The sequence below is a fragment of the Lupinus angustifolius genome, chromosome LG20, assembly GCF_001865875.1.
Source record: "Lupinus angustifolius cultivar Tanjil chromosome LG20, LupAngTanjil_v1.0, whole genome shotgun sequence".
Taxonomy (NCBI): Eukaryota; Viridiplantae; Streptophyta; class Magnoliopsida; order Fabales; family Fabaceae; genus Lupinus; species Lupinus angustifolius.
Genome location: NC_032028.1, coordinates 9,456,406 through 9,481,437, shown reverse-complemented (window position 1 = coordinate 9,481,437; position 25,032 = coordinate 9,456,406). Strand labels below are relative to the sequence as shown.

At 33.5% G+C, this 25,032-nt stretch overlaps 1 protein-coding gene across 1 annotated transcript; it reads right to left on the bottom strand.

The window, feature by feature from the left end:
* On the bottom strand, window positions 8,723-18,256 carry LOC109336179 (phosphoenolpyruvate carboxylase 4). The gene is made up of 20 exons (XM_019572611.1): window positions 17,815-18,256; window positions 17,047-17,210; window positions 15,900-16,014; window positions 15,583-15,660; window positions 15,401-15,469; window positions 15,174-15,252; window positions 14,971-15,047; window positions 14,784-14,879; window positions 14,265-14,403; window positions 13,714-13,821; window positions 13,391-13,458; window positions 13,053-13,316; window positions 12,379-12,504; window positions 12,206-12,307; window positions 11,991-12,137; window positions 11,500-11,598; window positions 11,055-11,143; window positions 10,399-10,525; window positions 10,103-10,309; window positions 8,723-9,860 (listed from the first exon to the last, which is right to left on the bottom strand). Exons 1-20 carry the CDS (start codon window positions 17,968-17,970, stop codon window positions 9,036-9,038), a joined length of 3,135 nt encoding a protein of 1,044 aa, XP_019428156.1. The 5' UTR covers window positions 17,971-18,256; the 3' UTR covers window positions 8,723-9,035.

Below are 25,032 nucleotides of genomic sequence, written 5' to 3'. Positions count from 1 at the left end.
TATGCTTATAAAAATTATTAACTAATAAATAAATGATAATTATATTGAAAAAATAAATTTCCTTCACAAACAAAATCATTCAACCAATTCCGAGCACAAATCAAAGCTTCCACATTTTTGGATAAAAGTCGACTTCTATACTTGTTAAGAACATTGAACCAATGCTAATTGTAGATTCAGATGCAACAATTATAATATGCATGCAAAGCTAGAAAAGGGAGGTTGGTCATTTTTCTAAATAAAAAGAGGCACTGAATGTAAATATGTAATTTAGCTATTCATAGGAGGTCAATGATATTTATATATGTACTGCAGACTACTTGCTTAGACATTTATTAGTGTAGTGAAAATAAGTATATATGTGGGTAAAATATATTGAAATAAAATGTGTATGGTGATTGGCATAGAAGTATTTGTAACAAATTATTGGATTAAATACTATATTTATGCATTATGATATGTAACAATTAATATTTTAACTTTTTTTCTTTTTTAATGTTGGCCCGCCGAGCCAACCCAGCCCGGCCCTCCGTGACCCGTCTAAAAAATGGGCTTCTAAACCAGGCTGAATATGAGTTTTTGGGCTAAAATCCCCAGCCCGGCCTGCTAAAAATACCTATCTGAACGGGCCGGCCCGTCGGGCCAAGCCCATATTGCCATCCCTAGTAGCAAGCATATCAAACTGTTGTGTTGGAGGAGCTTGATAATTATTGATGGAAAAAGCAGTTAGAAGTAGTTGAGCAAAGACTTCCATCATCTCATTTCAGTGGAAGTAGACGTCATTCAATGTTTGCATGAGGTTTGGAAAAATATTTAAAGGAGCACACTGATCTCGAATCGTTCTAATAAAATTATATTGACAAAAAATTAAAATAATTAATATTAATTTATAATAAAAAAATCTTACCGATCGAGATGAATATGTTTCGTCTAGAGAGATGTACTTTCTAGTCTTTTGTAAGTATCACTGCATATACTGTGAGTAGTGATACAAAGGCTGAATATTAGGAAAATCAATTACGATATAGTTTTTCCAGTTATTCAATATTTGAATCCACTAGTCATGCTTCTATGACCAATTATAGTCGTTTTTTACATGTAAGTCCATTTTGTGTTGTTTCTCTAGGTTGATTGGACCTTGTGGGATTAATTGTTACTGACCAAACTACCTCATAACCCGATCAATAGCATGCCACTTAACAAGTGCAATGCAGATAAATGGTACATGTGCTTTAGATTATATCTGCTATCTGACTCATAAAGGTAATGTTCCTACATAGGGTCCAGACAAAATCATATATAAAAATAAATTAGTAACAATAAAAAATAAAGTATTAATAATAATAAATAATTTAGTACGAATAACAAAATAAATTAGAAATAACAAAAAAATAAATTAGATAAATTACATAATCAATGCGCAAGCGATCCAACATTTACCATATATATTGGTTGCATGACCATGAATGTTGTGGTGATTAAATATTGCGACCACCTAAAATGTAAAGTTACATTAAGTTAGTATATTAGTTGGAATAAATAATTTGAAATAAAAAGTTATATATAAAACCAAAGAATTATAAATTTTTAAAAAAATAAATATTTACCTTCAGACCAAAGGAAATAACTGCAATGTGTTATTGTGTAGTCTTGGAACAAGAATCAGAATGCAGTCCTATGCCCATGACTACAATAGTAACAAACATCCTCCGATTTCAATCTAACGACTAATTAATGCGGCACGACATAGTCCTCGATAAAAACATGTCAAAACAATGAAACCTCAACATATTGGTATGTCTGTGATAAGTTATCCAACAATGGGAGATACATCAGGTGGACTCTTGACCCTGATGTATCTTCCATAAGGAATTCTCCAATCATCTGCAGTATAAAGACTCTTGCATGTTGTTAAATTACAACATCAACAATCAGGGTGGCAAATGAATGGATTTGGGTGGATTTGGATGCTAATGGATGGATTTGGGTGGATTTGGATGCTGATGGATGGATTTGGGTGGATTTGAATGCTAATGGATAGATTTGGGTGAATTTGGATGTTATGGATAGATTTGGGTGCATTTGGATGCTAATGGATATATTTGGGTGAACTTGGATGCTAATGGATAGATTTAGGTGAATTTGGATGTTAATGGATGGATGAAAAGTCATCAATTAATTCATATAAATTCATTTAAACTATATTTTAAGTTATTCAATTCATCCAAATCCAATGGATTCCAATCCATCCAATTCATCCATGACTCCATTTTCATGGATTTGGATGGATGAATATCCAATCCATTTGATTTTTTTAATTGAATAAAAAAAATTATTGAAGAAAATCATTACTTTAAAAACTACTATTTCAACTAAACATTTTTTTTAAAATCACCTTTTAAAAAAACACTAATGAAATCATTTATAAAATACTTTTAGAAATCAATTTTTTAAAAAGTGATTTTTTGAACTTTTATGGAAAAATATTTTTTTCAATATTCTAAGAGCTTGCGGCGTTTAAGGTTACGTGTAAAGTTTTTAACAAATACTTATAGAGAGTAATATTTATACATTGTCAGTATAAAAATTTATACATAATCACTATATCATCAATTATTCATTTGTATTATTTTTTTGAAGAGTCAATGATGATTAAATATAAATGGGGCATGATGTAGTGACAATGTAAAATCATACATTGGTCAATGCATACATTTTTTTCATACTTATATATGTCATGTACTTAAGAATAAAATTTTAATATTAACTACATACACATGTCCTATAATTAATATCAATTTAATAAAATATTAAAAGTTAGAGTGAGAATAATGAATAAATTTTCTTAATTTAATTTTATTAAATATTAAATGAAATTGAAAAGGCAAAGAAAATCATTTTTTTTATTTTTGTTTTTTGGATATCCATCCAAATGAATATATTCATGGATATCTATTGGATATAATGGATGGATTTGAATCCATCCATTATCAATAATATTCATTGGATTATATCTATTTAAATATATTAGCTCTAACGAATACTCTGGATGGATTTAATTTGGATGGATTGTGGATTATGGACAATTGTGTCACCTCTAATCATCAACATCTTCTGGGAGTACTTCAAAAGTGGAGTCTAGCCAACTCATTTGCACCATTTGGCCTATAATTTGTCTATCAGTTGGGATAATACCCAACAAGTTGAGACACAAAATATCCAATCTGTAATCATAGTACCAGTAACAGCAACTCCATCAATAGTAGAGATGGCAAAACGGGCACCCGACCTGTTTAGCCCGCGCCCACAAATGCCCGCAAAAATTTAAGCGGGCGCGGGCATGCCCGTATTGGTTAACCGACAAAATTTAATGTCCTTCCCGTTTTAAAATGGACTAACGGGCTTGCGGGCGGCCCACGGACATTGTGAAATAATTTAAAAAAATTCATATAATAAATGAAATTAAATTAAATATAGTAGTTGAAGATAAAAAATTAACAAATTTTTTGATATTTTATATGAAGTTTAACAAATCACATTAGATTACAAATTTTTTAGGGATAAAAAATCACATTACATCATAACTTATTTAAAATTTTATTACTTTTTCCTTAAATTATGTTTATGGGCCGTCCGCGGGCCGCCCACATGCCCAACGGAAATGCCCGCAAACTTAGCGGGCAAAAATTTCTATGTCGTGCCCGCGAAAAAATGCGGGCTATGTGGGCGCGCCCACGGGCAATGCCTGTTTTGCCATCTCTAATCAATAGGTAGCTCAAGTTGATATGCGACATCTTCCAAAGTAACAGTGCACTCTCCAACTGGTAAATGGAAAGTGTGAGTCTCTGTCCTCCATCTCTCAACCAATGTGGTAATGAGATGGTTGTTGATATCGGACACTCCAATATCTAAAATGTGCCCACACTCAGTGTTATGAATATCTTGTAACACCAGTTCAGAAGGTAGGCATTGCCAAAAGTTGCACCTTGCACGAAAAGTAAACTTTCCACCATTTCATATGTTGGTGGAGACATGATCTTTCTGAAGAGTGAGTAGGGTAGGGTTAATAGGGTCATGACCAATGTGTTCCACTTTTTTGGGAGTAAGGAAATCAGGAATTCGGGAATAAGGAATTCGGAATTCGAATTAAGGCTTAGTGTGTAAATTATGTGAAGATGGGAGGTCTATTTATAGTCAACCAATGTCGTGGATGAGGTCCACGACTTCAAAGCAGGTATTGCAAGTTGTGCTCTAGCCTACTTTGAAACCTTAGCTTGTGCTCTAGCATGTGTTGAATTTGCGGATGTGGTCCACAATTTTAGTTGAACTTGTGGACCATGTATGTGACATTCTAGATTCTATGTGCATTTATGTCACTCAATACACGGTTCAAAATACCAATCATGAGGACCACGAGTTCCCTGGAATCTGCTACGATCTCGTGGATGCAGTCCACAACTTCCTTCCTTAATAATTGTTGAACATGAATTTTCTGGTCGAAATTGAAGAGTTTGAATTAATTACGTTTGGTTGGGATTAATGGTATGATTTCGAATTTAAGAGAATGTATTTGAAATTAAGAGTGTGTATTTGAAACTAAGAGTGTATATTTGAAATTAAGAGTGTCTATTTAATTAAGGTTTAGTGTATTTAATAGGGTTTAATGTATTTAATTAGGGTTTAATGTGTAGTTATGATTTATTTAATTAGGCTTTGGTGCATTTACTTAGCGTTTAGTGTACTAGTTAGAGTTTAGTTTATTTAATTAGGGTTTGGTGTATTTAATTAGGGTTTAGTGTGTGTAGTTAGGGTTTAGTTTATTTAATTAGGGTTTATTGTATGTAGTTAGGGTTTAGGTTATGTATGGTTTAGGGTTTAGGTTATGTAATTATGGTTTAGGGTTTAGGTTATGTAGTTAGGGTCTATAGTTTAGGGTTTAGATTAGGGTTAGGTTATCTAGTTAGGTTTACGTTATTAGATCAAGGTTTAGGGTTTAGGTTATATAGTTAGGGTTTATACAACTTACAACTTCAAAGCTTAGAGAACTTAGAATTTCAATATATTACAAAACTTACAACTTAATATATTACACAAGTTATAATTTCTAAAAACAAAATAATTTACAACTTCTAACATTACATAACTCAGGGTTGCCTTGAACTAGGACCGACTTCTCTATTTATGAGTGGACATTTTTTCTTATTGTGTCCTTTAGTCCTACACCACCCACATGTTTTAATTTATTCGGATTGAGAATTATTCATCTTATTGTTTATGCGTGTAGTTTTTAGTCTCCAAGTACGATTCTTATGCATAAGCGGATTAGGAATGAAGGTTGAATAAGGAGACTAATATTCTTCATTACCAAACAGTTGAAACTAATGTCCATAAACCTTCAATAAGTTATCTAATCGATAAATTGGTGAAATAAATTGCCCATAATCTAAGTCAATGATGCACATGTAGCAACAACATGAGAGTATGACAATCTAAGTGATTGAAATTCTACACAATCATACCAATTTTTTATTAGTCTCAGAGTCTATACCCTAGAGTGTCAATGACCACCTGTACCAGCAACCTCAACCTCCGAGACTCTTTACTCTCATGAAAAACTACATACTAGTTGACATGTAGCTTTACAGTTATTTTCATTGATCACCTAAGTCAATTCTTCGCAATATATATGACATGTTCTCATCATAGAATTTTCTTCATTTCTATGGTGAAGAAACCATAAATTCAGCTTATGATAGGTTGCTCTAACAATGGCAGTAATCGGCAAAGCTCTTGATCCTTTCAGATTGACATTAATACATTCTGCCAAGTTCTTCGTTATATAGTCGTATCGTTTCCCTTCATCATATGATTGCGTCCATTTTTATTTTGGGATGTTGTCTAACCAAGCTGATGCCCTCAAATTTTTTTGACGCAAAATATCAAGCATTTCCTCAAATCGTGGCTGCATCAACTCATATCCTACAACAAGTATATCAATATTAACATAATTCGCCTAAAATAAATAATTTAACCTACCAAATTATTCAACAATAATTAATTTAATACATACACATTTCGATGACTTTTCTTTAAGATCGGTATCTCAGAACTCTTGGTGAAATTGTTAGCAACATGACGAATGCAATATATAGATTGTGCATTACACTATTATCGTAGCTCAGTACGGAGTGCACCCAACAACTCTATACCCCTATTTGATATTATAAAAATGTTCGATTGTGGGGTAACATATGTGCGAATATTGTAGAAAAACCACTCACATGCTTCTTTAGCCTCTCCTTCCATAATGACAAATGTAACTAGAAATATATGTCTATTATCATCTTGTGAACTAGCTATTAGCAATGTCCCGGCATATTTTCCAGTAAAAGATGTGTCATCCACTTGAAGGATTAGTTTTCAAAATCTAACTCATTCAATGCGTGACTTGAAAGTCCAAAATATCTTATTAAGAATTAAAGTACTATGGTCTTCGTGACTAGATGTTGAATATCTTATAATTATACCTGGTGCATAATACTGGACATCATTCAAGCAACAAGGTAACTCCTTGTATAATCACTTCGATCACCATAAATTTGGGACATTGCTATTTGTTTAGCAGCCTTCCTATATGTCACCATATAATCAAAACAAGTGACTATTTCTTTCACTAATAATTTAATTGGTATACCGGAATCTTCGGATACTAATTGAATAATACAGTTTGCGATGAATAATGAGTTCAATTTCGTGTGTTCTTGAGAAATATTAGTGGATACACAAATGTGTCTTCCACTAATTTTTCTAATCTCCCAAATATCATGTTTCACATTTTTTATGCTTGAATTCTCCATTCACATCTAACACTAAAATATTTACATTCTGCAACATATTTATCTAGCCTAGACTTTTCCACATGGTAATCAACAGAATTCCTAATATGAAACTATTTTACAACATTTATTGTTGTTTCTTTTGATTCAAATTGTATGCCAACAAACATATCATTATCAATATCATTACTTAGATTACTACTTTTACATGAAAAATCTTGCATGTACTGATAATCAATGTCAAAGAAAAAAGATGAAAGAGTAGCATATGTTATGCTAACCGGTTCACTAGTGACAATCTCAACATCGTAATCATCATCACCACATAGCTCAATATCATTCCCACCACTAAAATCGCTAACAATATCTCTAATAATGACCATCTACATGTAAACATATAGTAACAATAAATAGCAAATCAAAAAAGTATATGAAATTAAAAAAAATATAATAAATTTGATTACTTTATATAATGACTCTTCTTAGATTAGGAATCACTCTTCTTAGATGATTATGAATTACTCTTCTTAGATATTAAATTACTTTGCAAATTTTCCTTATTTTTCTTTCTTTGGTGTGATTTGGAGTGAGGGGTAGATAGCGTATATATGGTGTTGGGATCTCGTGTGATGCATGCACGAAAACAGATCTTGCGTTGTAAATGGAGGAGATTTCCATAGAACTCATGTCCTCTGTCCATGAGTTTCATGATGTGTGATAGGGTGTAAGGAACTCGTGCATGGCATGCATGAGTTCCCAAGGAAACACATTACTAGTCCATGAGTTCACCAAAAAGTTAGACTAACTTCATAAATATTTCAAAACATACACTAAACGTGTGATAATATAGTCAAATTACACTATCTACGTATTTTTTCCGACATTTACATGTGTTTTAGTTAGAAACAAAGGTTACTTCTCTTTCTTTTCTTTACGATAAGGACACATTTTGAACAGATATTACCTGTCCCAATTTTCTATCTTGGTCCAATGAGAAAATATCACCGAATTAAGAAGAAAATTTTAAAAACACATTAATATTTTTATATTACTTGGATGAACCTGATTGACACGGAACACGATGACATACTCATTTTGGAACAAAGGATCTTGATCACACATTTTAGTGTCCTCAGAATGGGCTACAATTTTATATTATTTTAGTAATTATAGTAAAATATAAAATAGTTTGGAACCTATATAGAAACTATAAAATAAAAATCATTTTTTTGAAATACTTACAATCAATTTTTTATGTATAAACAACCATATCCTTGATGTTTTTTTATAGAATACTTGCAAATACATTTCATATATCACTATACCAGTAATGTAAATACATTTTTGCAAATACACGATTACTGCTATTGCAATTAGTAAAATAAGATATCTTTTGCAAGCGCACACTATCACTATAATGTTTTGCAAGCACACTATCACTCCAAAGTCTAAACACATTACATTGTATTTTTTTGCAAACGCACTATCAGCTTTTTTAAAACACACTATCACTAGGATATCTTCAACTAGATTCATGGCTTCATCCTGTCTTTCAATCTTGCCACAACCATCAATCAAGATGTTATAACTCCAAACACCATGCACTAAATTCATTTCAATCATCTCATCAAATAATTTTTTTCCCCATCCACCTTCATTCTTTAACTATAAATAACCTTTTCGTTTACGACGGTAAGATTGTGTACATCTATCCTCCCTATACCCGACTAGGTGGAAGCCTAGCTGGGAATCCGTTTATCCACTTCATTCTTTAAACAATATACATTCATTAAGATAGTGTAAGTAACAATGTCATGCTGTGGACCATTTTCAATCAGTTCATCCCACAGTAAGAAACCATAAATAATGAACAATAAGTGAAAATGTCATGGGAAATACCTTGAACATTCATTTCATAACACAAATCACAAGCCTCTTTTAGGAGTTCCTCTTTGCATAAACCAGCAATGAGTGTGTATTGTAAAGTACAAGATTGGACTTAACCAACCTTCCATTCAGCAAGAAGCAAAAACCAAATGCAGGAAAAATATATATATATATATATATATCTTGGCAAAACATTGACCATTATTGCTATGTTAATCTTTCCTTACCCACCTATAATATTAAACAAGGCTTGAAAGGAAGAACATTTGAATTATTGAAAGAGTGTACATTATAGTCCTTGAGAAGGCTAACTCAACCTGTATTCCTCATCCCAGCAGCAATCCCATTGATAGTAATAAGCAGAGCATCTCTGATTTTAAGGTTGTCGTCGTCGCGTCTTAACCTCTTCAATATCTCCACCTGCAACATGTTCATAGGATTAAGGAAGGGAAGTCTATTCTCAATCAGCCTCCTCAAACTTCTATTGTTCTGCTGAAGTTTCTCATGACCACTAATCACCAGTACAAACTTTTCGGCTGTCATGAGCTCGCCCCTTAGTTCGCGACCAAGCTCTTGCCTCTTCTCCGACACAAGGACTTTATCGTAGTGCTTGGCTATAGGGATGTCTGCTTTACCCAAAATCATCTCAATAAGGTCTATTGTACTTTGAAAGAAAGGCCACTCTTTGTACATGGCTTTCAGCTCTTCAGTATAACCTTTCTCACAAGCGCCTTTTAGACCTGCTCCAACTCCAAGCCAAGCTGGAAGAACAAATCTGGTTTGAGTCCAAGCAAATATCCATGGAATTGCACGAAGGTGTCCGATTCCTGTTGAGCTCTTTCTTCTTGCGGGGCGGCTACCTATGTTCAGGAACCCGAGTTCTGCTTCAGGTGTGGCTTCATGGAAGTAGGCAAGGAACTCTGGATTTTCATAAACTGTTGTGCGGTAACACTGGCAACTGATCTTTGAGATCTCTTCCATGACATTACGCCATTTTACTTCTCGGGGTGGGTGAGGTGGACGAAGGGTTGCGAGCAGCACTGCAGTTGTGTATATTTCAAGTTGTCTAACAGCAACCTTTGGCAATCCAAACTTGGCCTCTACCATCTCTCCCTGCTCAGTAGACCGAAGTGTTCCCTGCAATGCACAATGAAAGACATGCAAGCAGCATTGTAGATTTTAGAGCATTGCTTGTAATTTGTCTCATCAAATGTTCTACTCACATCAGGGTCACAAAATAATTACAACAACCATTACTTCATAGTTCAAACTATTTGTTTCAAAAACCTAAAAGTTTTAAAACAACAATGATAATAATATAAGAGAAATATTCTCACTCACGATATTAAACGATAAAATGAGTCTGAAATTCAACCTACCATTACAGAGCCAGGTGGTTGGGATTGGATAGCCAGATATGTCGGGCCACCACCTCGACCAATACTCCCTCCACGGCCATGGAACAGTGTAACCTTGATGCCATATTCATTGCAAGCAGCTACAACATCCTCCTGAGCTTTGTAAAGCTCCCAAGCAGCAGTGAAGCGGCCAGCATCTTTACCCGAATCAGAATATCCAACCATAACCTGCACATACATACGTATAATACTATCATGTGGATTTCACATAATATCTATCAAGTAAAAGTGAAATTAATCTTTCACTGAAAAGGTACCTCTTGATGCCCATTATGGTTCTTAATAATGTGTTCACGGTACCAGTCTATTGATAAAAGTTTTCGAATAACTGAACCAGCTGCTCTCAGGTCCTTCACAGTTTCAAATAGAGGAACCACACGCAACCTATTGTAAACATGTATGTCAGTAAAATTCAAGTTTTCTGACTCAACTGTAACAGTGCATAACTTAAGTATTCTTCACATCTACTTCATATGATCAGGCAAGTCCCGCAGTTTAACCACCACCACTCAATTTAAAAAAATTTGATCAAGAAAATTAACATTAAGCTTTTCGGACATGGCAAGTGCACAAATAGAAACAAAATTTACATGCATGCATGTGTATATAGCTTACATGAAACCTATTAACACATTTATTTGAAGCTTTATTTAAGACATGATATTCATATAAAAAGAGAAAGGAGGCACGGTTATGATACGCAACGGTTTCGATAGCGGTCTCAAAATTTTTGAAAACCTTGACGTTTAGGACAACTGGGGGCATTTGCGGTCAATGTGGTCGCAATACGGTTTGGGCGACTCCCTAAACTTTGATATATCATCATATGCCACAGTTGCGAACCCAAATTTAAAACCTTGATGATAAGACCGGTATGAAGATAGATAAATTCCTTTTGGTGTTTCATACTTACGTTCCACCAGGACATGGTCTTCCTAACCCCCCAACAACAGCAAGTCGTGCATCCTTCTGTAAAAGCTCTACTGCAAGGACATCACTTGCCTGACATTCAATTAAAAAGTTCAATATTGTCAGTGTCAACACCAACTTCATTTTTTAATAGAATACTATGCCATTTACGGATGCAGAATCAAAATGCCAATATGATATTCAGATAACAAAAATTCATCATACAATTCAAGACCATCTTGATAGTTATAAGGAAAACGACATTTTCATGCAAAAACTAAAAGGCAAGAGTAAAAAGGAAAATTTAAGGACCTGATGATTGCCAAAGAACTTATTTTCAGTGTCAAAAAGACCAGGTGAGAGTGGAATCTACAATTAGTATTGTACAAATTGTTTCTATTGCAAAGCATCTACTAATAATTTGTAAGAGTGGTAGCAATTTATCATACATTTGAGGCCATAGAGATCACATAGGCTCCAAGTGAATCACTCCCTAGCTCAGCAGCAATTCGGAAAGTGTCCAAGACTTCTTGAACATCAGGAGGAACCTAAAAAAAGAAATCATGATACCAATCAGAAATAGTGTGAAATATAGAACAGAAAAGGAATTAAATGATCGCAAGTTACTCAACTATTGATTACTTCAGAACAATAAGAATGAAAAATTATAGTTGAATTTGATATGGTGTAACTGGTTAGTAATTAGCAGTCACAATATCATATGGCTGAGAAGAAAATGGAAGACGAGCAACAATAGCAAAATACAATTATAACCAAAGGCTTCTCCCACTAAGTGGAGCCGCTACATGGATAAGAGGAAACCATCGTGTTTCTTCATAAATAATGTTGGCATGAAGTCTATAAGCTTTCCCACCCGATAGGTTATAAGGCTAGTTAAAGAGTTGCATAGTATACTAAAAACTTGAGCGAGCCATCTCACCTCTATACTTAGAGGAACTAATGGCCTCTTCCCTTTCAGTTCTCTTGTTAAGAAGTTCAGTTTCTTTTCTTCATCCCATTCGCTGTAAGTACCCATATCCAAATACTTCGTAATCGCATCAAGTGTCTCAGCATGTCTTCCAGATTCCTGTCACACAGCTATTTCAGGCCAAACTGATTATCGAAGCAAAAGTAAACATATAATTTGAAACAGACCTGACGCAAATCAAGCTTCATTAGCACCATTCCAAAGGTAGCAACTCTACGGATCAGATCAGCAAGTCGACCATCAGCAAGCATACCAGATCCACATGATTGCTGGAGAAATGGATAGTTAAATACGAATTCTGGAGAATGTTTTCATGAAAACAATGCAAGAAAAGTATTACAAGAGATTCGTAGCAGAGAAGCAGAGGTTTCAAAAGCTGATCAGATGTTTCATAGTAATCCATAGGATCATAGTCACATGGAATATCCTCAAGAAGAAGCTCTAGGCGTTTGCGGCTTTTCTCAAGCTAAAACACATGAAACAGAAAATGCATGAGTTTATTACATTGGCATCTGACAATTAAAAATTAAAAACCGAGAAAACTGTACATCTCATGACAGTATGCGGAAATGAATTAGTCTTGGTGATAAACAAGAAACAAACCTAATATGGACAACTGTTCTAATAAAAAATAAGCAAACATATATTTATGTATTATACATATACTAAAATACATAAAGCTATCTTTATAAGCATATGATTTCTGAAAGCCTTGGAGGAAAGGAATATATGAGTAGTTAAATCCAAAAGAGGAAAGGGTGTTAGGTTGTCCAGTTATCTATCTTCTAAAGAATTTTTCAATCAAATTGTCTTACAAATTGCCAAACCCAAACATAAAATTATGCAATCATTTCTTTCCCTTTCAAACATGTCCCAAGGTTTAAAGTCAATAACGTTAAAGAGATCAAAAAATGCATAATTTCTTTCCCACAAACAGCAGACATTAAATACCAGCATCGGCATAGTCATTTTTGAAGTACTTATCATATCAGTGGAAGAAATCTGAAGCAATACCTTATCTTTTACATTCCCCAGTACAATCCTATAAGGAGCAAGTCCAGGAAACTGGGGGAGTGATGGCTCCAGAAGCTTCTTAAAACTGGACCTTCCTATATTGGATTCTGCAAACAACTTCCTCTGACCAAGTAGTGGAACAGAATTGGAAGAAGATGAGGGTGAAACTGCAGATGGACTAGCAATTGTAGAACTTTTTTGCGGTGACTGAGTATTGGAACTGCCCCTTTTTGATGCAGTTGAACTTGACAAAATATCACCTCCCTATCAATGAAAAATTTATATTACTAGGATGCAATGGTAAATGCAGAAATACGGGAATCGATGAATTAATCTACCTTGTGATTGAGTTGCGTGTAATCATGGCCTGGCATGTCTAGTCTGGGATGCTGAGATTCACCATTTTCTACATAAAGGAATACATCCAAATAGGAAATTAATTAAATAGATCCCATCACAATATAAATCTTACGTTTAGGATTGGAGGGATACATAACATTCATTTTTCATACGATGAGAAAGGGGCATTCCTAGAGGTAGGAGAAAGAAAAAGAAATGAGAATAATTTTGTGATCTTCTTGAGAAAAAAAAGACATGGACATCAAAGACAAATGATATGCATAAAGAACTAGACAGAAATTATGAACAGCCATATGTGTACCAGCGAAAGAGGGTAAATGAGCTCTAGCTTGAAGTTTTGTTGGAAGTGAATGAGTTCTATTCCCGGATTGATTCCAATTCTCACGGCGATTCTCAGGATTAGTAGTTTCTGTCGAGGAAGAAGTGACCATCAACTCTTAGAAGTGGATTATAAGAGTATCAAACCTTTGAGAATATGATGATGAAAGACAAGTTATACAAGAACAGTCCATAAAGAAATATCTGCAGCCGGTTAAGTAAAGACATAAAAAGTTCATATATAGAAATCTAAAGAAAAGACCATTCCATGCCCCACAACATCACCATATACATTATTGATCTATGTTACAGTCACATTCATACCAAACTTGGAAATATTATCTACATATCTTGATGATACATTAAGAAAAATACCATTTCAGAAAAGGACTACTGTCTCATTGCATGAAATTAAAAATTAGAAAACACTCCAAGGAAACCATACATACAATATCACAAGTTTTTCCCCCACACACAGGTTATGTCACCAGCGTTTGGAGAGATTTCCTCAAATATAAAATTGAAGTGACAAACCTTCAAGAATTTCATGTGCCAGTCTTGACAACATATCACTGCACTGGTTCATCGATAGCTCAAATCTAAGGCTATCAACTTCCCGAATATAGAGGTCAAATGCCATCCATCTGGATAGAAGTGAAACATCTTTGGTGACCTGAGGAACAAAATATTAGCAACTTAGAAAGGAACTACTATATCTATCATCAATATTTAAAGGATAAAGCAAAACCAATAAGAGAAATGTTCTCCAACAAGCAAATGCGACCCAAGGTACACACTACAATAATTCAACCCGTAAAGAACATCATTCACCACTCCAAGAAAAGGATAAAGGGGGATTTCAAAGAAGTACTTAGCAAATTAATAGGAACCTCACTTTTTCCCTTTAGATTCCCTAATGTTCAACAAGACTTAAATTTTCCCTTTACTCAAGACATGCATGACATGATTAAGCTGTCAATTATTACATTAGAAAATAAACCATTTAGTAAAGTACAAGCAGCATGCACTTGAATGGTTGCTAATAAAGCTAACCTTGGATGTCACATTTGGGTTTCCATCTCTATCACCTCCCATCCAAGATCCAAACTTAATGGGAGTGCAAGTCAAAGGAAGTGGCTTTCCCGTATGCTGCAAAGAAGGATAGATTCATTAGATTGTATTCAAAATCCGATAGATTATAAATGTCTAGCTGATCAACCATAAATTAAAGAGGACAGACCTTCTTTAAAGCATTGCTGACTCGACGCAAATAGTGAGGAACAGCCTTCCAGAGTGACTGCTCCACGATATTCAAACCTGGAAGAGATTAAAAAAGTTATAACAAATAGCTCTTCAGCTCATAATTATTATTATTATTTTCTTTTACTTGGAATGAAAGTATGCATGATCTGACATATGTAATACAATACTCAAACAGCATACCAGCTCTAGCTTCATCAACGGGGGTGGGTTTTTGACGTCTAAGCTCATCTGTCTGCCATATTGAAGTTATCTCTCTCACCTACCAAATCCATTATGATCTATGAGAATGAGAGACGGGGTTCCGGAAAATGGAATAATACAAACCGTTTCATAATTAAAAAGATTATCTCCCATCCTCACATACTACAGTGGCTTTCTAGAACGAAAACACAGTTCAGGAAAAGTACCAGATCTTCAATCACCATTTCTCGATCTTCAACGCTAAGATCAGGCCGATCTTTAAATTCCAAAAGATGCTGCACACAGGAGGACAAAGTAGTTAGAGACGAAATGCTTATATGATATTTAAGATTTAACATTTCAAGCCTTGAATTTCTTTATTAAGGCAAAACTAGGTAAGAAAACTCACAGCTATTCTGATGTGTTTGTATTGTAAGGTCCGGCGATTAATTTGAGTAGGATGAGCTGTAAGAACAATTTCAACCTCCTGTAGCAACATAAACAAAATCGAATTTTGAAAAGTAAAAGAAACTAGAATTGGACTGCTGATTGATAAGAAAAGATTATCTAGAGCGAAAATAACTAATGGTTCAATGTTTCTAAGCTGAGCCTGAGTACATTCCACAATATTTTTAAATCAAGGGAAGCATTAAAGTGATAATGGTTAGTCAAATTCATCTAAGCTTCTAATTCTATAGAGATAGACAAGTAAAGAGCAAAATAAACCTGTTTGCAGACTGTGTTGTAAAGCTCATCAGGGGAAACTCCACCCCGCACCAGCTGGTTAAAGATATCATCACAAGATTTTGCAACTTGTGCTAGATTCCCTCCTTTACGAACCCTGCATAGACAGAATTTGTGTAAAAGATTTGCCTGATTCTAATCAAAAATAAAAAGGATTAGCCTACCTGTGTAAGGATGGATTTAGAATAGTGTTTGATGTGTGGACAAAATAGAATGGATGGATGTTTTGTTATATTCTCTTTGATTCTACCTTTCTTTCAGTGAAACCAAAGTTATTCCACTTTTCACTCTTCTCATAATTTGTTATGTTCCATTTATAAAATATAGGAAACACATGCATATCAATTAAGTAGATACTGCAAATTTCTTCAAAGTTGTTAAATGAAAGTTAGCCCCACTTACCTCCCTTTTTTGGAAATGGTTTAAATATTTTGTGGGTTACTCCTCTTGTTGTTAATTGGTTTTGAGATGGTTAATATGGTATCAGAATCAGAGTCCAACTTTTCCCTCATTATCATAAGGCAAATATGTTAGGAAATAAATCTCACATTGCATACCTTTCTATCTTGGGAATGGTTTAATACTTGTTGAGCTCTTCTTCTTATTACCAACTGTTTTTGAGTTGGACCATTAAAATGATATCTAAGTGAGAGCCCAACTTCTGATGTCCTTTCGACATAGGTCAAAGATAACTCATCGCCTCATCAGACAAACTCTATGAAGGGGGTAGGTCGGAAAGTAATTCTTATATCACTTACATTTTTTTGTCTCGGGAATGATTTAAATATTTGTTGGGCTACAACTCTCATTGCCAATTGTTTTTAAGATAGAATGTTAACATGGTATTTGAGTCAAGCCCAACTTTTGATGTCCTTTCGTCATGGGTCAAAGATAATTCATTGCCTAATCAGACAAGCTTCTATAGTGGGGGCATGTAGAAAAGTAAAGTAAATCTCACATTATTTATCTCATTGTCTCAAGAATGGTTTAAATATTTATTACACTAGTCCTCTTGTTTCAAATAATTTTAAGATTAACATTAATGGATATAATTCTCCGTATGAAAGAAAGGCAAATAAAAATTATAAACAAAGGAAGATAAAAGAGCAACATTTAGTGAGGCAATTACCTATGATGGGTTTCAGCAATACCCATCAAAGTAAGATAATGGCTAAAGGCACGAGCAATGGTGAAAGCTTCTTCTAGTGACATCTTTGATAACTCTGAAGCCAATTGCTTCTCAAGCAGCTCTGCCATGTCCTCAATCCCTGCTTGCCTCATATTACAACCACTCTACCATAAAAGAAGAAACCTCAGTTAGTGTTATATTAATCAACTTTCACATCCAAGAATCTTAATAACCATATGAACACACATCATCACATGCATGATCATGACAAATAAACAAAAGGTCACATCACACATCAGTTGAAAATTCAGTTTGCGCATGATTGTGTTTATGGTGGCGGTTGTGATGTGGATTATCGTTGTTGTGTGAATTTTTCTATTAAAAAATAATTTTGAGTTTGATGTGATCCGATGCGCCCAAATACGATATGATGTGGTTGCACTAAGCCTAGTGTGGTTGTGCTGAGCCCGACGCGGTTGCGCCGAGCCCGATATGGTTGCGCTGAGCCCCGATGCGGCTGTATCATTATGATTCGTTGTTCCACTGTAAATGCGATGTGATGTGATGCGGTTGTAGGGATTATTGCAACCGCAATATTATGGCCTAAGGTATTGTGGTCCGGATTTTGAAGCAATGATTGAAATTAAAGGCACATCCCCATCAAAGAAAAAACACAGAATCACATAACTCAGTGAATATTCAAAGAACAACCAAAAATAGAAGTGGGGTATGAAGAAAAACAAAGAAAAAAGTTTTTGTTAGTTAGACCTGAGCAAGGACTCGAATCCTTTCGAGTTTGTCAATGAAGTTTGATCCAACCTCACGTTGCAAAATGTCATTAAGAAGATTTCCAAGCAACTTGCAATCATCATCGAAGCTCTGAAACGAGATTTCCTCAGCAATATCATCTGTGGTGTCCGTCATTATTGTTGTTGTTAGTTATGATTATAATATCTGTCGACAAAAAACACAGAACCAATGAAACACAAGTTAAGTTACACAGAGAAACAAAGATATGAATAGAGAGAGAGGGTGTGTTAATGTGTTTAGGACTAGGAACTAGGAAGTGAGTGTTTATGTTCCACCACTTTTACAAAAATATGTGGGGCCAGGAATTGGTAGAAAAAGGTACAAAGGATAGGGAACAAGAAACATGTGGCATTCATGGCTTGAAGGAAGGAAGAGGACGTTGTCAAACAATGTCAGTTAATGAATATAAGGAACACAACCTTACTTATTACGAATCGATTAAAATATTATTTTTTTATTATAATATTTGATTGGTCTACAATAGGGAATAAGATATTATTTGAGACTTTAAAACCTTATAAATTGTAAGTTCACAGAAGGATATCATTGTAGTTATTATGTTTCATACCAATAAAACATATCATTTTATCATTATTTTTATTTGTTTATTAGTATTGTTTTTGTTTGATTATTTGTGGAGTATACAAAGAGTACAAGAGTCTGATCAAAGCTAATGACTCGCCGTGTCTCTCTTTTTCACCATGTGATTCTTTCTATTATGTGTCACCTTTTTTTTGTTATTTTCTTCAGTATATACCACTTTTGATTCCTCCAAGGAATTTTCAAACATATATAGGACAACTAAAGCATTCTTATTTTTTCTTTTCTTTTTGTTATTAGTACAAGTTTTATTTAAATGATATCTTCAATCATTGAAACTTTGAAAGCCATGAGTAAAGGATAAGGTTAGAGTTTTCCGGTTTGCTTAGTGATAGGATATATGATAAGATTATCAACTAGTCTAGGAAAAGATTATCATAATGCTTATTATGTTTACTTATATATTTTTCACCTTATTGAGAGACTAAGTTAAAAACAAGTAGAATATAATGATTTGATTTAATTTTTCCATCAAACACCAACACCTTGTATAGAATTGAGATATGTTTAAGCCCAAATCATCTTAAAAAGCATATGTTGGGATTAACTTACAAATACCTCATCAATTTTTTTTTATCTAGTAGTAATAATACCTACCTAGCATGGATGATCTGATAATAAATATCCTAATCTAATATTTTCCTATAATGTAATACACAATGGCGCAACCACACTTATCGGTCAGTAGCAAAAAATTTCACTATAATGAGGATCACTCCAATTCAGAATCTTATATTTGCACAAACATCTTAATTATTGACAATAACATTGTTGTACTCTCTCTAAAAAAAAAATTATTTGTTGGGTGAATTTTAATTGTGTAAAAAGAATAGAATCAACTTATTACAACCATTTAAATGATGAGTTAAGAAAAAAGTGAATACTCATAATCATTCATTCATCTTTAATGTAATTTTTTGTATTTCTATATTTTTAAAATTAATTAATAAAAATATGATTTGATAGACATTATTTATCATTAAAAAATGATTTTATTATTATTGTTGTCATTTCAAAGACTTTATACTTAGTACTTTTTTTTATTTATATCATGATTATGTCAAATGTTTTTTATTTATTAATTTTAACGAACAAAATCCAAGGAAAAGAGTTGAAACCACACTATTTCCTCCAACTTTATTATAATTTATTTTAAGGAAATTTTTATATTAATTTTTATAATGGAGAAGAGATATTATATATTTCAGGCATTATTTTAAATATTAAATTATTTTTGGAAAATGTATGATGTTTTGTTGTTTTTATTGTTCATTTTATTATTATTATTATTACTAAACAAATAAATTGAATTAAATATTAATAAATGAATTATAAAGAGATATAGACTAATAAATAAAAATTGAATGAATAAAATAAAGTAATTAAAGGTGAAAAGAAGTAATACCTATAGATAGAATAAAAATGAATGGAAAAAAAGATTTCATGCACAAATGAGCATATGTTATGGACTACAACATGGCAGTGGAAATCCAGGGATTGTCGAAGACCTAGAGAGGCAACTAATGTTGGAACACATGATTGACACTATAATTAATAGAGTTGGGGTGGAAATCCACACACCTGTGTGAGATCATATATTGATAACTAGTCGAGTTTTATATGAATTTTGAACTGATTCAGCTCATAACTAGTCATAAGATATTTAGTTTCTTTTTCTGTAACGAAACATTTTAATAAGTGATCAAGAATCTTATAGAAATAAAACATAAAAGTGAACCAACAAGTGTTGGTTCAAGTGGTACATGTTTGATTTCCCTTAAATAAGATTTTAGATTCGAGTTTGATGAAAAAATATCACTGGAAGAGTTAGCCCCATATACCTATAGATATTCTCGGCTCAAATATGATTGCTTCTAGTGTGAGATACATGTAGGAAACAAGAAAACAGAAGTAAATATATGAATATATTTGATTTTCTATATAAAATTTGTTAATATATGTTGTTCCAATAACACTATTCTATATTGACATTCGAGCATTGAAATTTTTCATATATTTTCGATGCCTTTTCTAGACTCGTGTTACTTGCCTTTATCCGAAAAATTTAATTATAGTAGTGAACTTATAATTTGAAGTTTTAAATGTAGCGGAAAGTTTATATTTGTGAAATTGGCTCGAAGCTTATAGTCATTTAGATAGTTAATTGAACTATATTTTTCAATAAAATTTGTTATAGATATAGCTGCAATTTTTTCTAATGCCTAAAATGAAATTATAATATTTATTTATTAATTATAATGATTAATTAGAGTAATAAAATACATAAATAATGAATAATGAACTTACATTAAGTCAATGTATCATTTCACTGTAATATAATAAAGTAAGATATGCCACTTGTAAACTAATAATTAATAAATTTTGTGAAATATTATTTTTTTTATGTGTAAGTGAATAATATTTTCAAATTTCCAATTTACTAGTCTTTCAAAAAAAATTGATAAGCAAATAACTTTAATAAATGATTAACTGTAAAAGCTACAACACTTTTGTGGTAGAGTACCGTGATGATATGCGAATGACTTTTGCATTTGAAGTGCAATAATTGAGCATCACAATATTACAATGAATTTGTCACATCAAACAAATGTGGGGAAGCTGTTCAGCCTCATGATGTCAACAATTATTATTCGATATATAAAAAAAGACTTCCCCTTTTGTAAATATAGGAAGTCGTTTTTTATTTTGAATATATTATATTACATTCGCAACTTTAACTTCTTTGTAAAATTTTAATGGATATATTTGAAATGAGTTAACAATATTTCAGAAATCAAAATTGAGAATCACACAATAGAATAATAGTACCACCAGTTCTATTGGATGACTTAGGAATTCTGGATGCATATGTGACAAGTTGTGTGCATATTGATAATGGGGAGTGACAAACAAAGAAGGATAGACACTTTCTAATAACCGTGTATTCAAATATCCATAATGTGTGGCAATGATAAATTGTGTAGAATTTTTGTAATCATGATTATGACAAAGAAGTTGATGTAATCTTTTTTTACTATATACTTTTAAGTACACTTAATTATATGTTTTTGTTGTATTCGCGTGTCTTTACTATATCGTATTATAATAATTTAAACACAGATCTGCTTTTTTATTACTTTGAGATATAAAATGCACCTTTTGTTAACTTTTTATGCCAATGAGTGCAGATTATAAAGTACAATTATATCAACTTCCTTACTAGAAAAAACTCTTTTTCTAGTTACTAGCATATCAATAACCACTATGTATATACCAATTCATATTTCATATTCTTATTTTTTTAGTTATGATAGTATTAAAACTTATATTAAAAATTGTATTGGTGGTTGTATTGGTGGTTTAATATTTTTTCTGTATATAACTTTCTTTAACTTATATTAATATTTCTTTTATTTGTATGGAAAAACGTGGTAATATATAGTACACATGGATGGCAGGGGATAAAAACTGTTGATTAAGAAACTAAAATATTCGATAAGACTCGCGAGATGATTATTAGTCAATCAAGATAAATCAACTAGGCCAAACAACATCACTAACCGAGACAAGGTCAAGGCAGATAGCACTAGGCCAGGCATGGCAGATAGCATCAGGCCAGGGCAGATAGCACCAGGCCAGACAGGGCAGATAACACCAGACCGGATATCACCAGACCAGACAGGACAGATAACACCAGGCTAGATAGCATCAGGCCAAATCGCAGCACCAGGGACAAGGCCAAGCCAGATAACACCAGGGACAAGGCCAGGTTTGAGGTCTGATGGCACAAGCAAGGCTCATGGACCAAGTATGATTCATGGCCACAATAAAGCTAAAGCTAACCGACTGCACAAGCTATCTCAACACATGTGTATTATTCATATTGTTAGAGTTAGTTTAGTTAGTTAGTAAATTCATTCTCTAAATAGGTTTAGTATTATTCCATTCAAATTAATCAATTCACATATATTCTTTCATTTTTTTCTCATTCCATAAAGTTTCTTATTCATTGATTCAATTCTTCATCTTCTCCTTCTTGAGATCTTGAATCTCATCTTTTCATAAATCTCTTTTTCCTATTATGGTATAACCTACAAAGTTCTTAAACCCATCACGAGATAATACCTCACCATATTACGTCCATGCCTCAGAAAGCCCTACTATTGTCTGATAAGTGCCAAACATACCTAAAATTCATACATTTTTATGGCATTTATCTTAAGCATAATTGAGAAAAACCAACTTAAAACAATACTTTTTGTATAAAATATCACAATCTTGTATGTTTGTATGTGTATTTCTTTTTTATGTATTTTGTACGATTTAGAATGAAGAAAAGAAGAGAAAAAAGACTAATCGTAAAAAAGACAAAAAAGTCAAAAACGAAGGTGCTCAACCAGGCAGCTAAGCGTGGACCAAGCCACGCTACGCTGACCTGGACACCAGCTTGACCTGGACACCAGCCTGACCTGGACCAAGCTGCTCAAGCAAGCAGCTTAGTGGACCTGCTTGGACGCTCAGCCTAGGACCAGACTAGTCCTAGCATGGTCAGAATTCAGGTTGACACGGTCAGACACAAGCTTGGCACATGCCCGAGCTGCTGAACAAGCAGCTTAGCAGTCCAACCAAGCAGCTTAACGGAGAACCAGACTCCTGACCAGATCAGGAAGCACCAGGCCACGTTCCAGTCAGCATGGTCAAAGCTGTTGAACAAGCAGCTTTACGGTGAAACAGGTGTGCTAAGCAGTGTGCACCCAGACTTGACTTAACCATGAAGAAAACCATGAAGTCACCAATGACCTCACCTCAAGTAGCCCACCGTAGGCTTTTCAGAATATCTCACAATAGCTGGTTTCATAGCTCGCAACTAGCTTTGATGAGTCAAACATAAGGAGGTGATTAAGCTACTTAATCAAGGGACCAAACACATGCTGAAGGGTTTGGTCAGCTGCTTAGCGGGGCTGACAAGCAGCTCAGCGGCCCAAAAAGAATTTCTATAAATAGGGAGCATTTCACTCGAGCAAAAAGAATCCATTACATATCAAATTCATATATCTCTCACTAGAAATTCTTCTATGAAATTCTCTCTTCTTGTTCTTAGTTTTTAGAAGCTTTATTTCAAGTAAGTGTTAGGTATCAGTGGCCTAGGAACACCTAGGGGGGGGGGAATAGGTGTAGTGGTTATCAATCACCGCTTCTTGAACCAAAACTCAACTGCTGGAAAACAACCCAGTTAATCGATTAACAGCAAGGTTTAATCGATTAACTATTGCACATAACAAAATGATCAACATGCAATCTGCACAATAATTAGAACAAAATTGAACAGATATAATACATATATTTTTACGCAAAATTATTAAGCTAAGTATATGGCAGTAAACAAATATCCAACTTTTCAATTACAGATTCAATTTATAATGGCAAGAAATATAAAGAAGATAAAGAGAGAAAGAACAGTGCAAAAAAGATTTTTATCCTGGTTCGTCTACGGTCCACTGTAAACTACATCCAGGCCTCCCCTTCTGGATCAGGGAGATTTTCTTTCTTCTCAATATTGAAATATGGATACAAATACCAATTCAATTACAAGCACATAAGACGCTCCCTTCTTGAAATCTAGGAGATCTAAATCCTTGGTTTGACTCTGCCCTTCGCCTATGAGAAAACCTTTCTCGTGAACTAGCCACAACCAAGATTCTTATCCTCAAATCAAGACCTCCTAGCCTTGGTGAAGAACCTCAATCTCTGTGGTGATCTCGCACCAAGAGACAAATCCAGACTACATAAAAACACGTTAAAAAAGCAAGGTATACTAAGCACAATAATGCTTAAAATATGACAAGATAAAGACTCAAAGATTACCCTTTTTGCTAACCACTTAAGCCATCAAGACTCAAATGAGTTAATGAATATCAGTATACAGATAAATTCTCTCTATCAATATCTAATGCATGAGCATGTGAGCAAGATAAGAATGGATACAGAATTATGCAAAAATAGTAAGCATATAACAACAATTAAAACAACATAATCTCTTTTCTCACGCATGCAACTCTCTTGCAAAAACACAGTAAAACACGTATAAAAAATGCTCTCTAAAACAACCCTATACAATAGAATGCAATGCTATGGTTTTCTGAACAAAGCCTTGTATTTATAGCATAGAGAATAGGCGGTTACATTCGTTGCAAAACAGTTAAACATTTAAAACAAATTTCAGTTATAACAAATAACAAACTAGTTACTCGATTAAGGCTTCTCTTTAATCGATTAACAGGGCAACAAAATGACACAGAATTCAGTTGAAACACAAAAAACACATATTTAAAAGAAAAGCAGTTGAGTTAATCGATTAAGTTACCACGTTAATCGATTAACTAGAACATTTATGCATATGTTTCAAATGGTAAACTTCTCATATGTTATGCACAATATATATACATGTTTTACCAATTATATTATGCCTAATATGCACATATAACATGTATGATAGATGCATGAACATACAATTAACTAGATGATATGTCTCATGAATATGATATGATAATTAGGATGGCTTAAGAGACTAGCACC

Bases quoted from the DNA above. Each gene is read 5' to 3' on its own strand.
- LOC109336179 (XM_019572611.1), bottom strand. From the start codon at position 17,970: ATGACGGACACCACAGATGATATTGCTGAGGAAATCTCGTTTCAGAGC. The intron at 17,211-17,814 runs GTCTAACTAACA...CTTTTATGGTAG, and splicing joins GGATTCGAGTCCTTGCTCAG to AGTGGTTGTAATATGAGGCA. The intron at 9,861-10,102 runs GTAGGTTGAATT...TGTGCATTGCAG, and splicing joins AACCACCTGGCTCTGTAATG to GGAACACTTCGGTCTACTGA.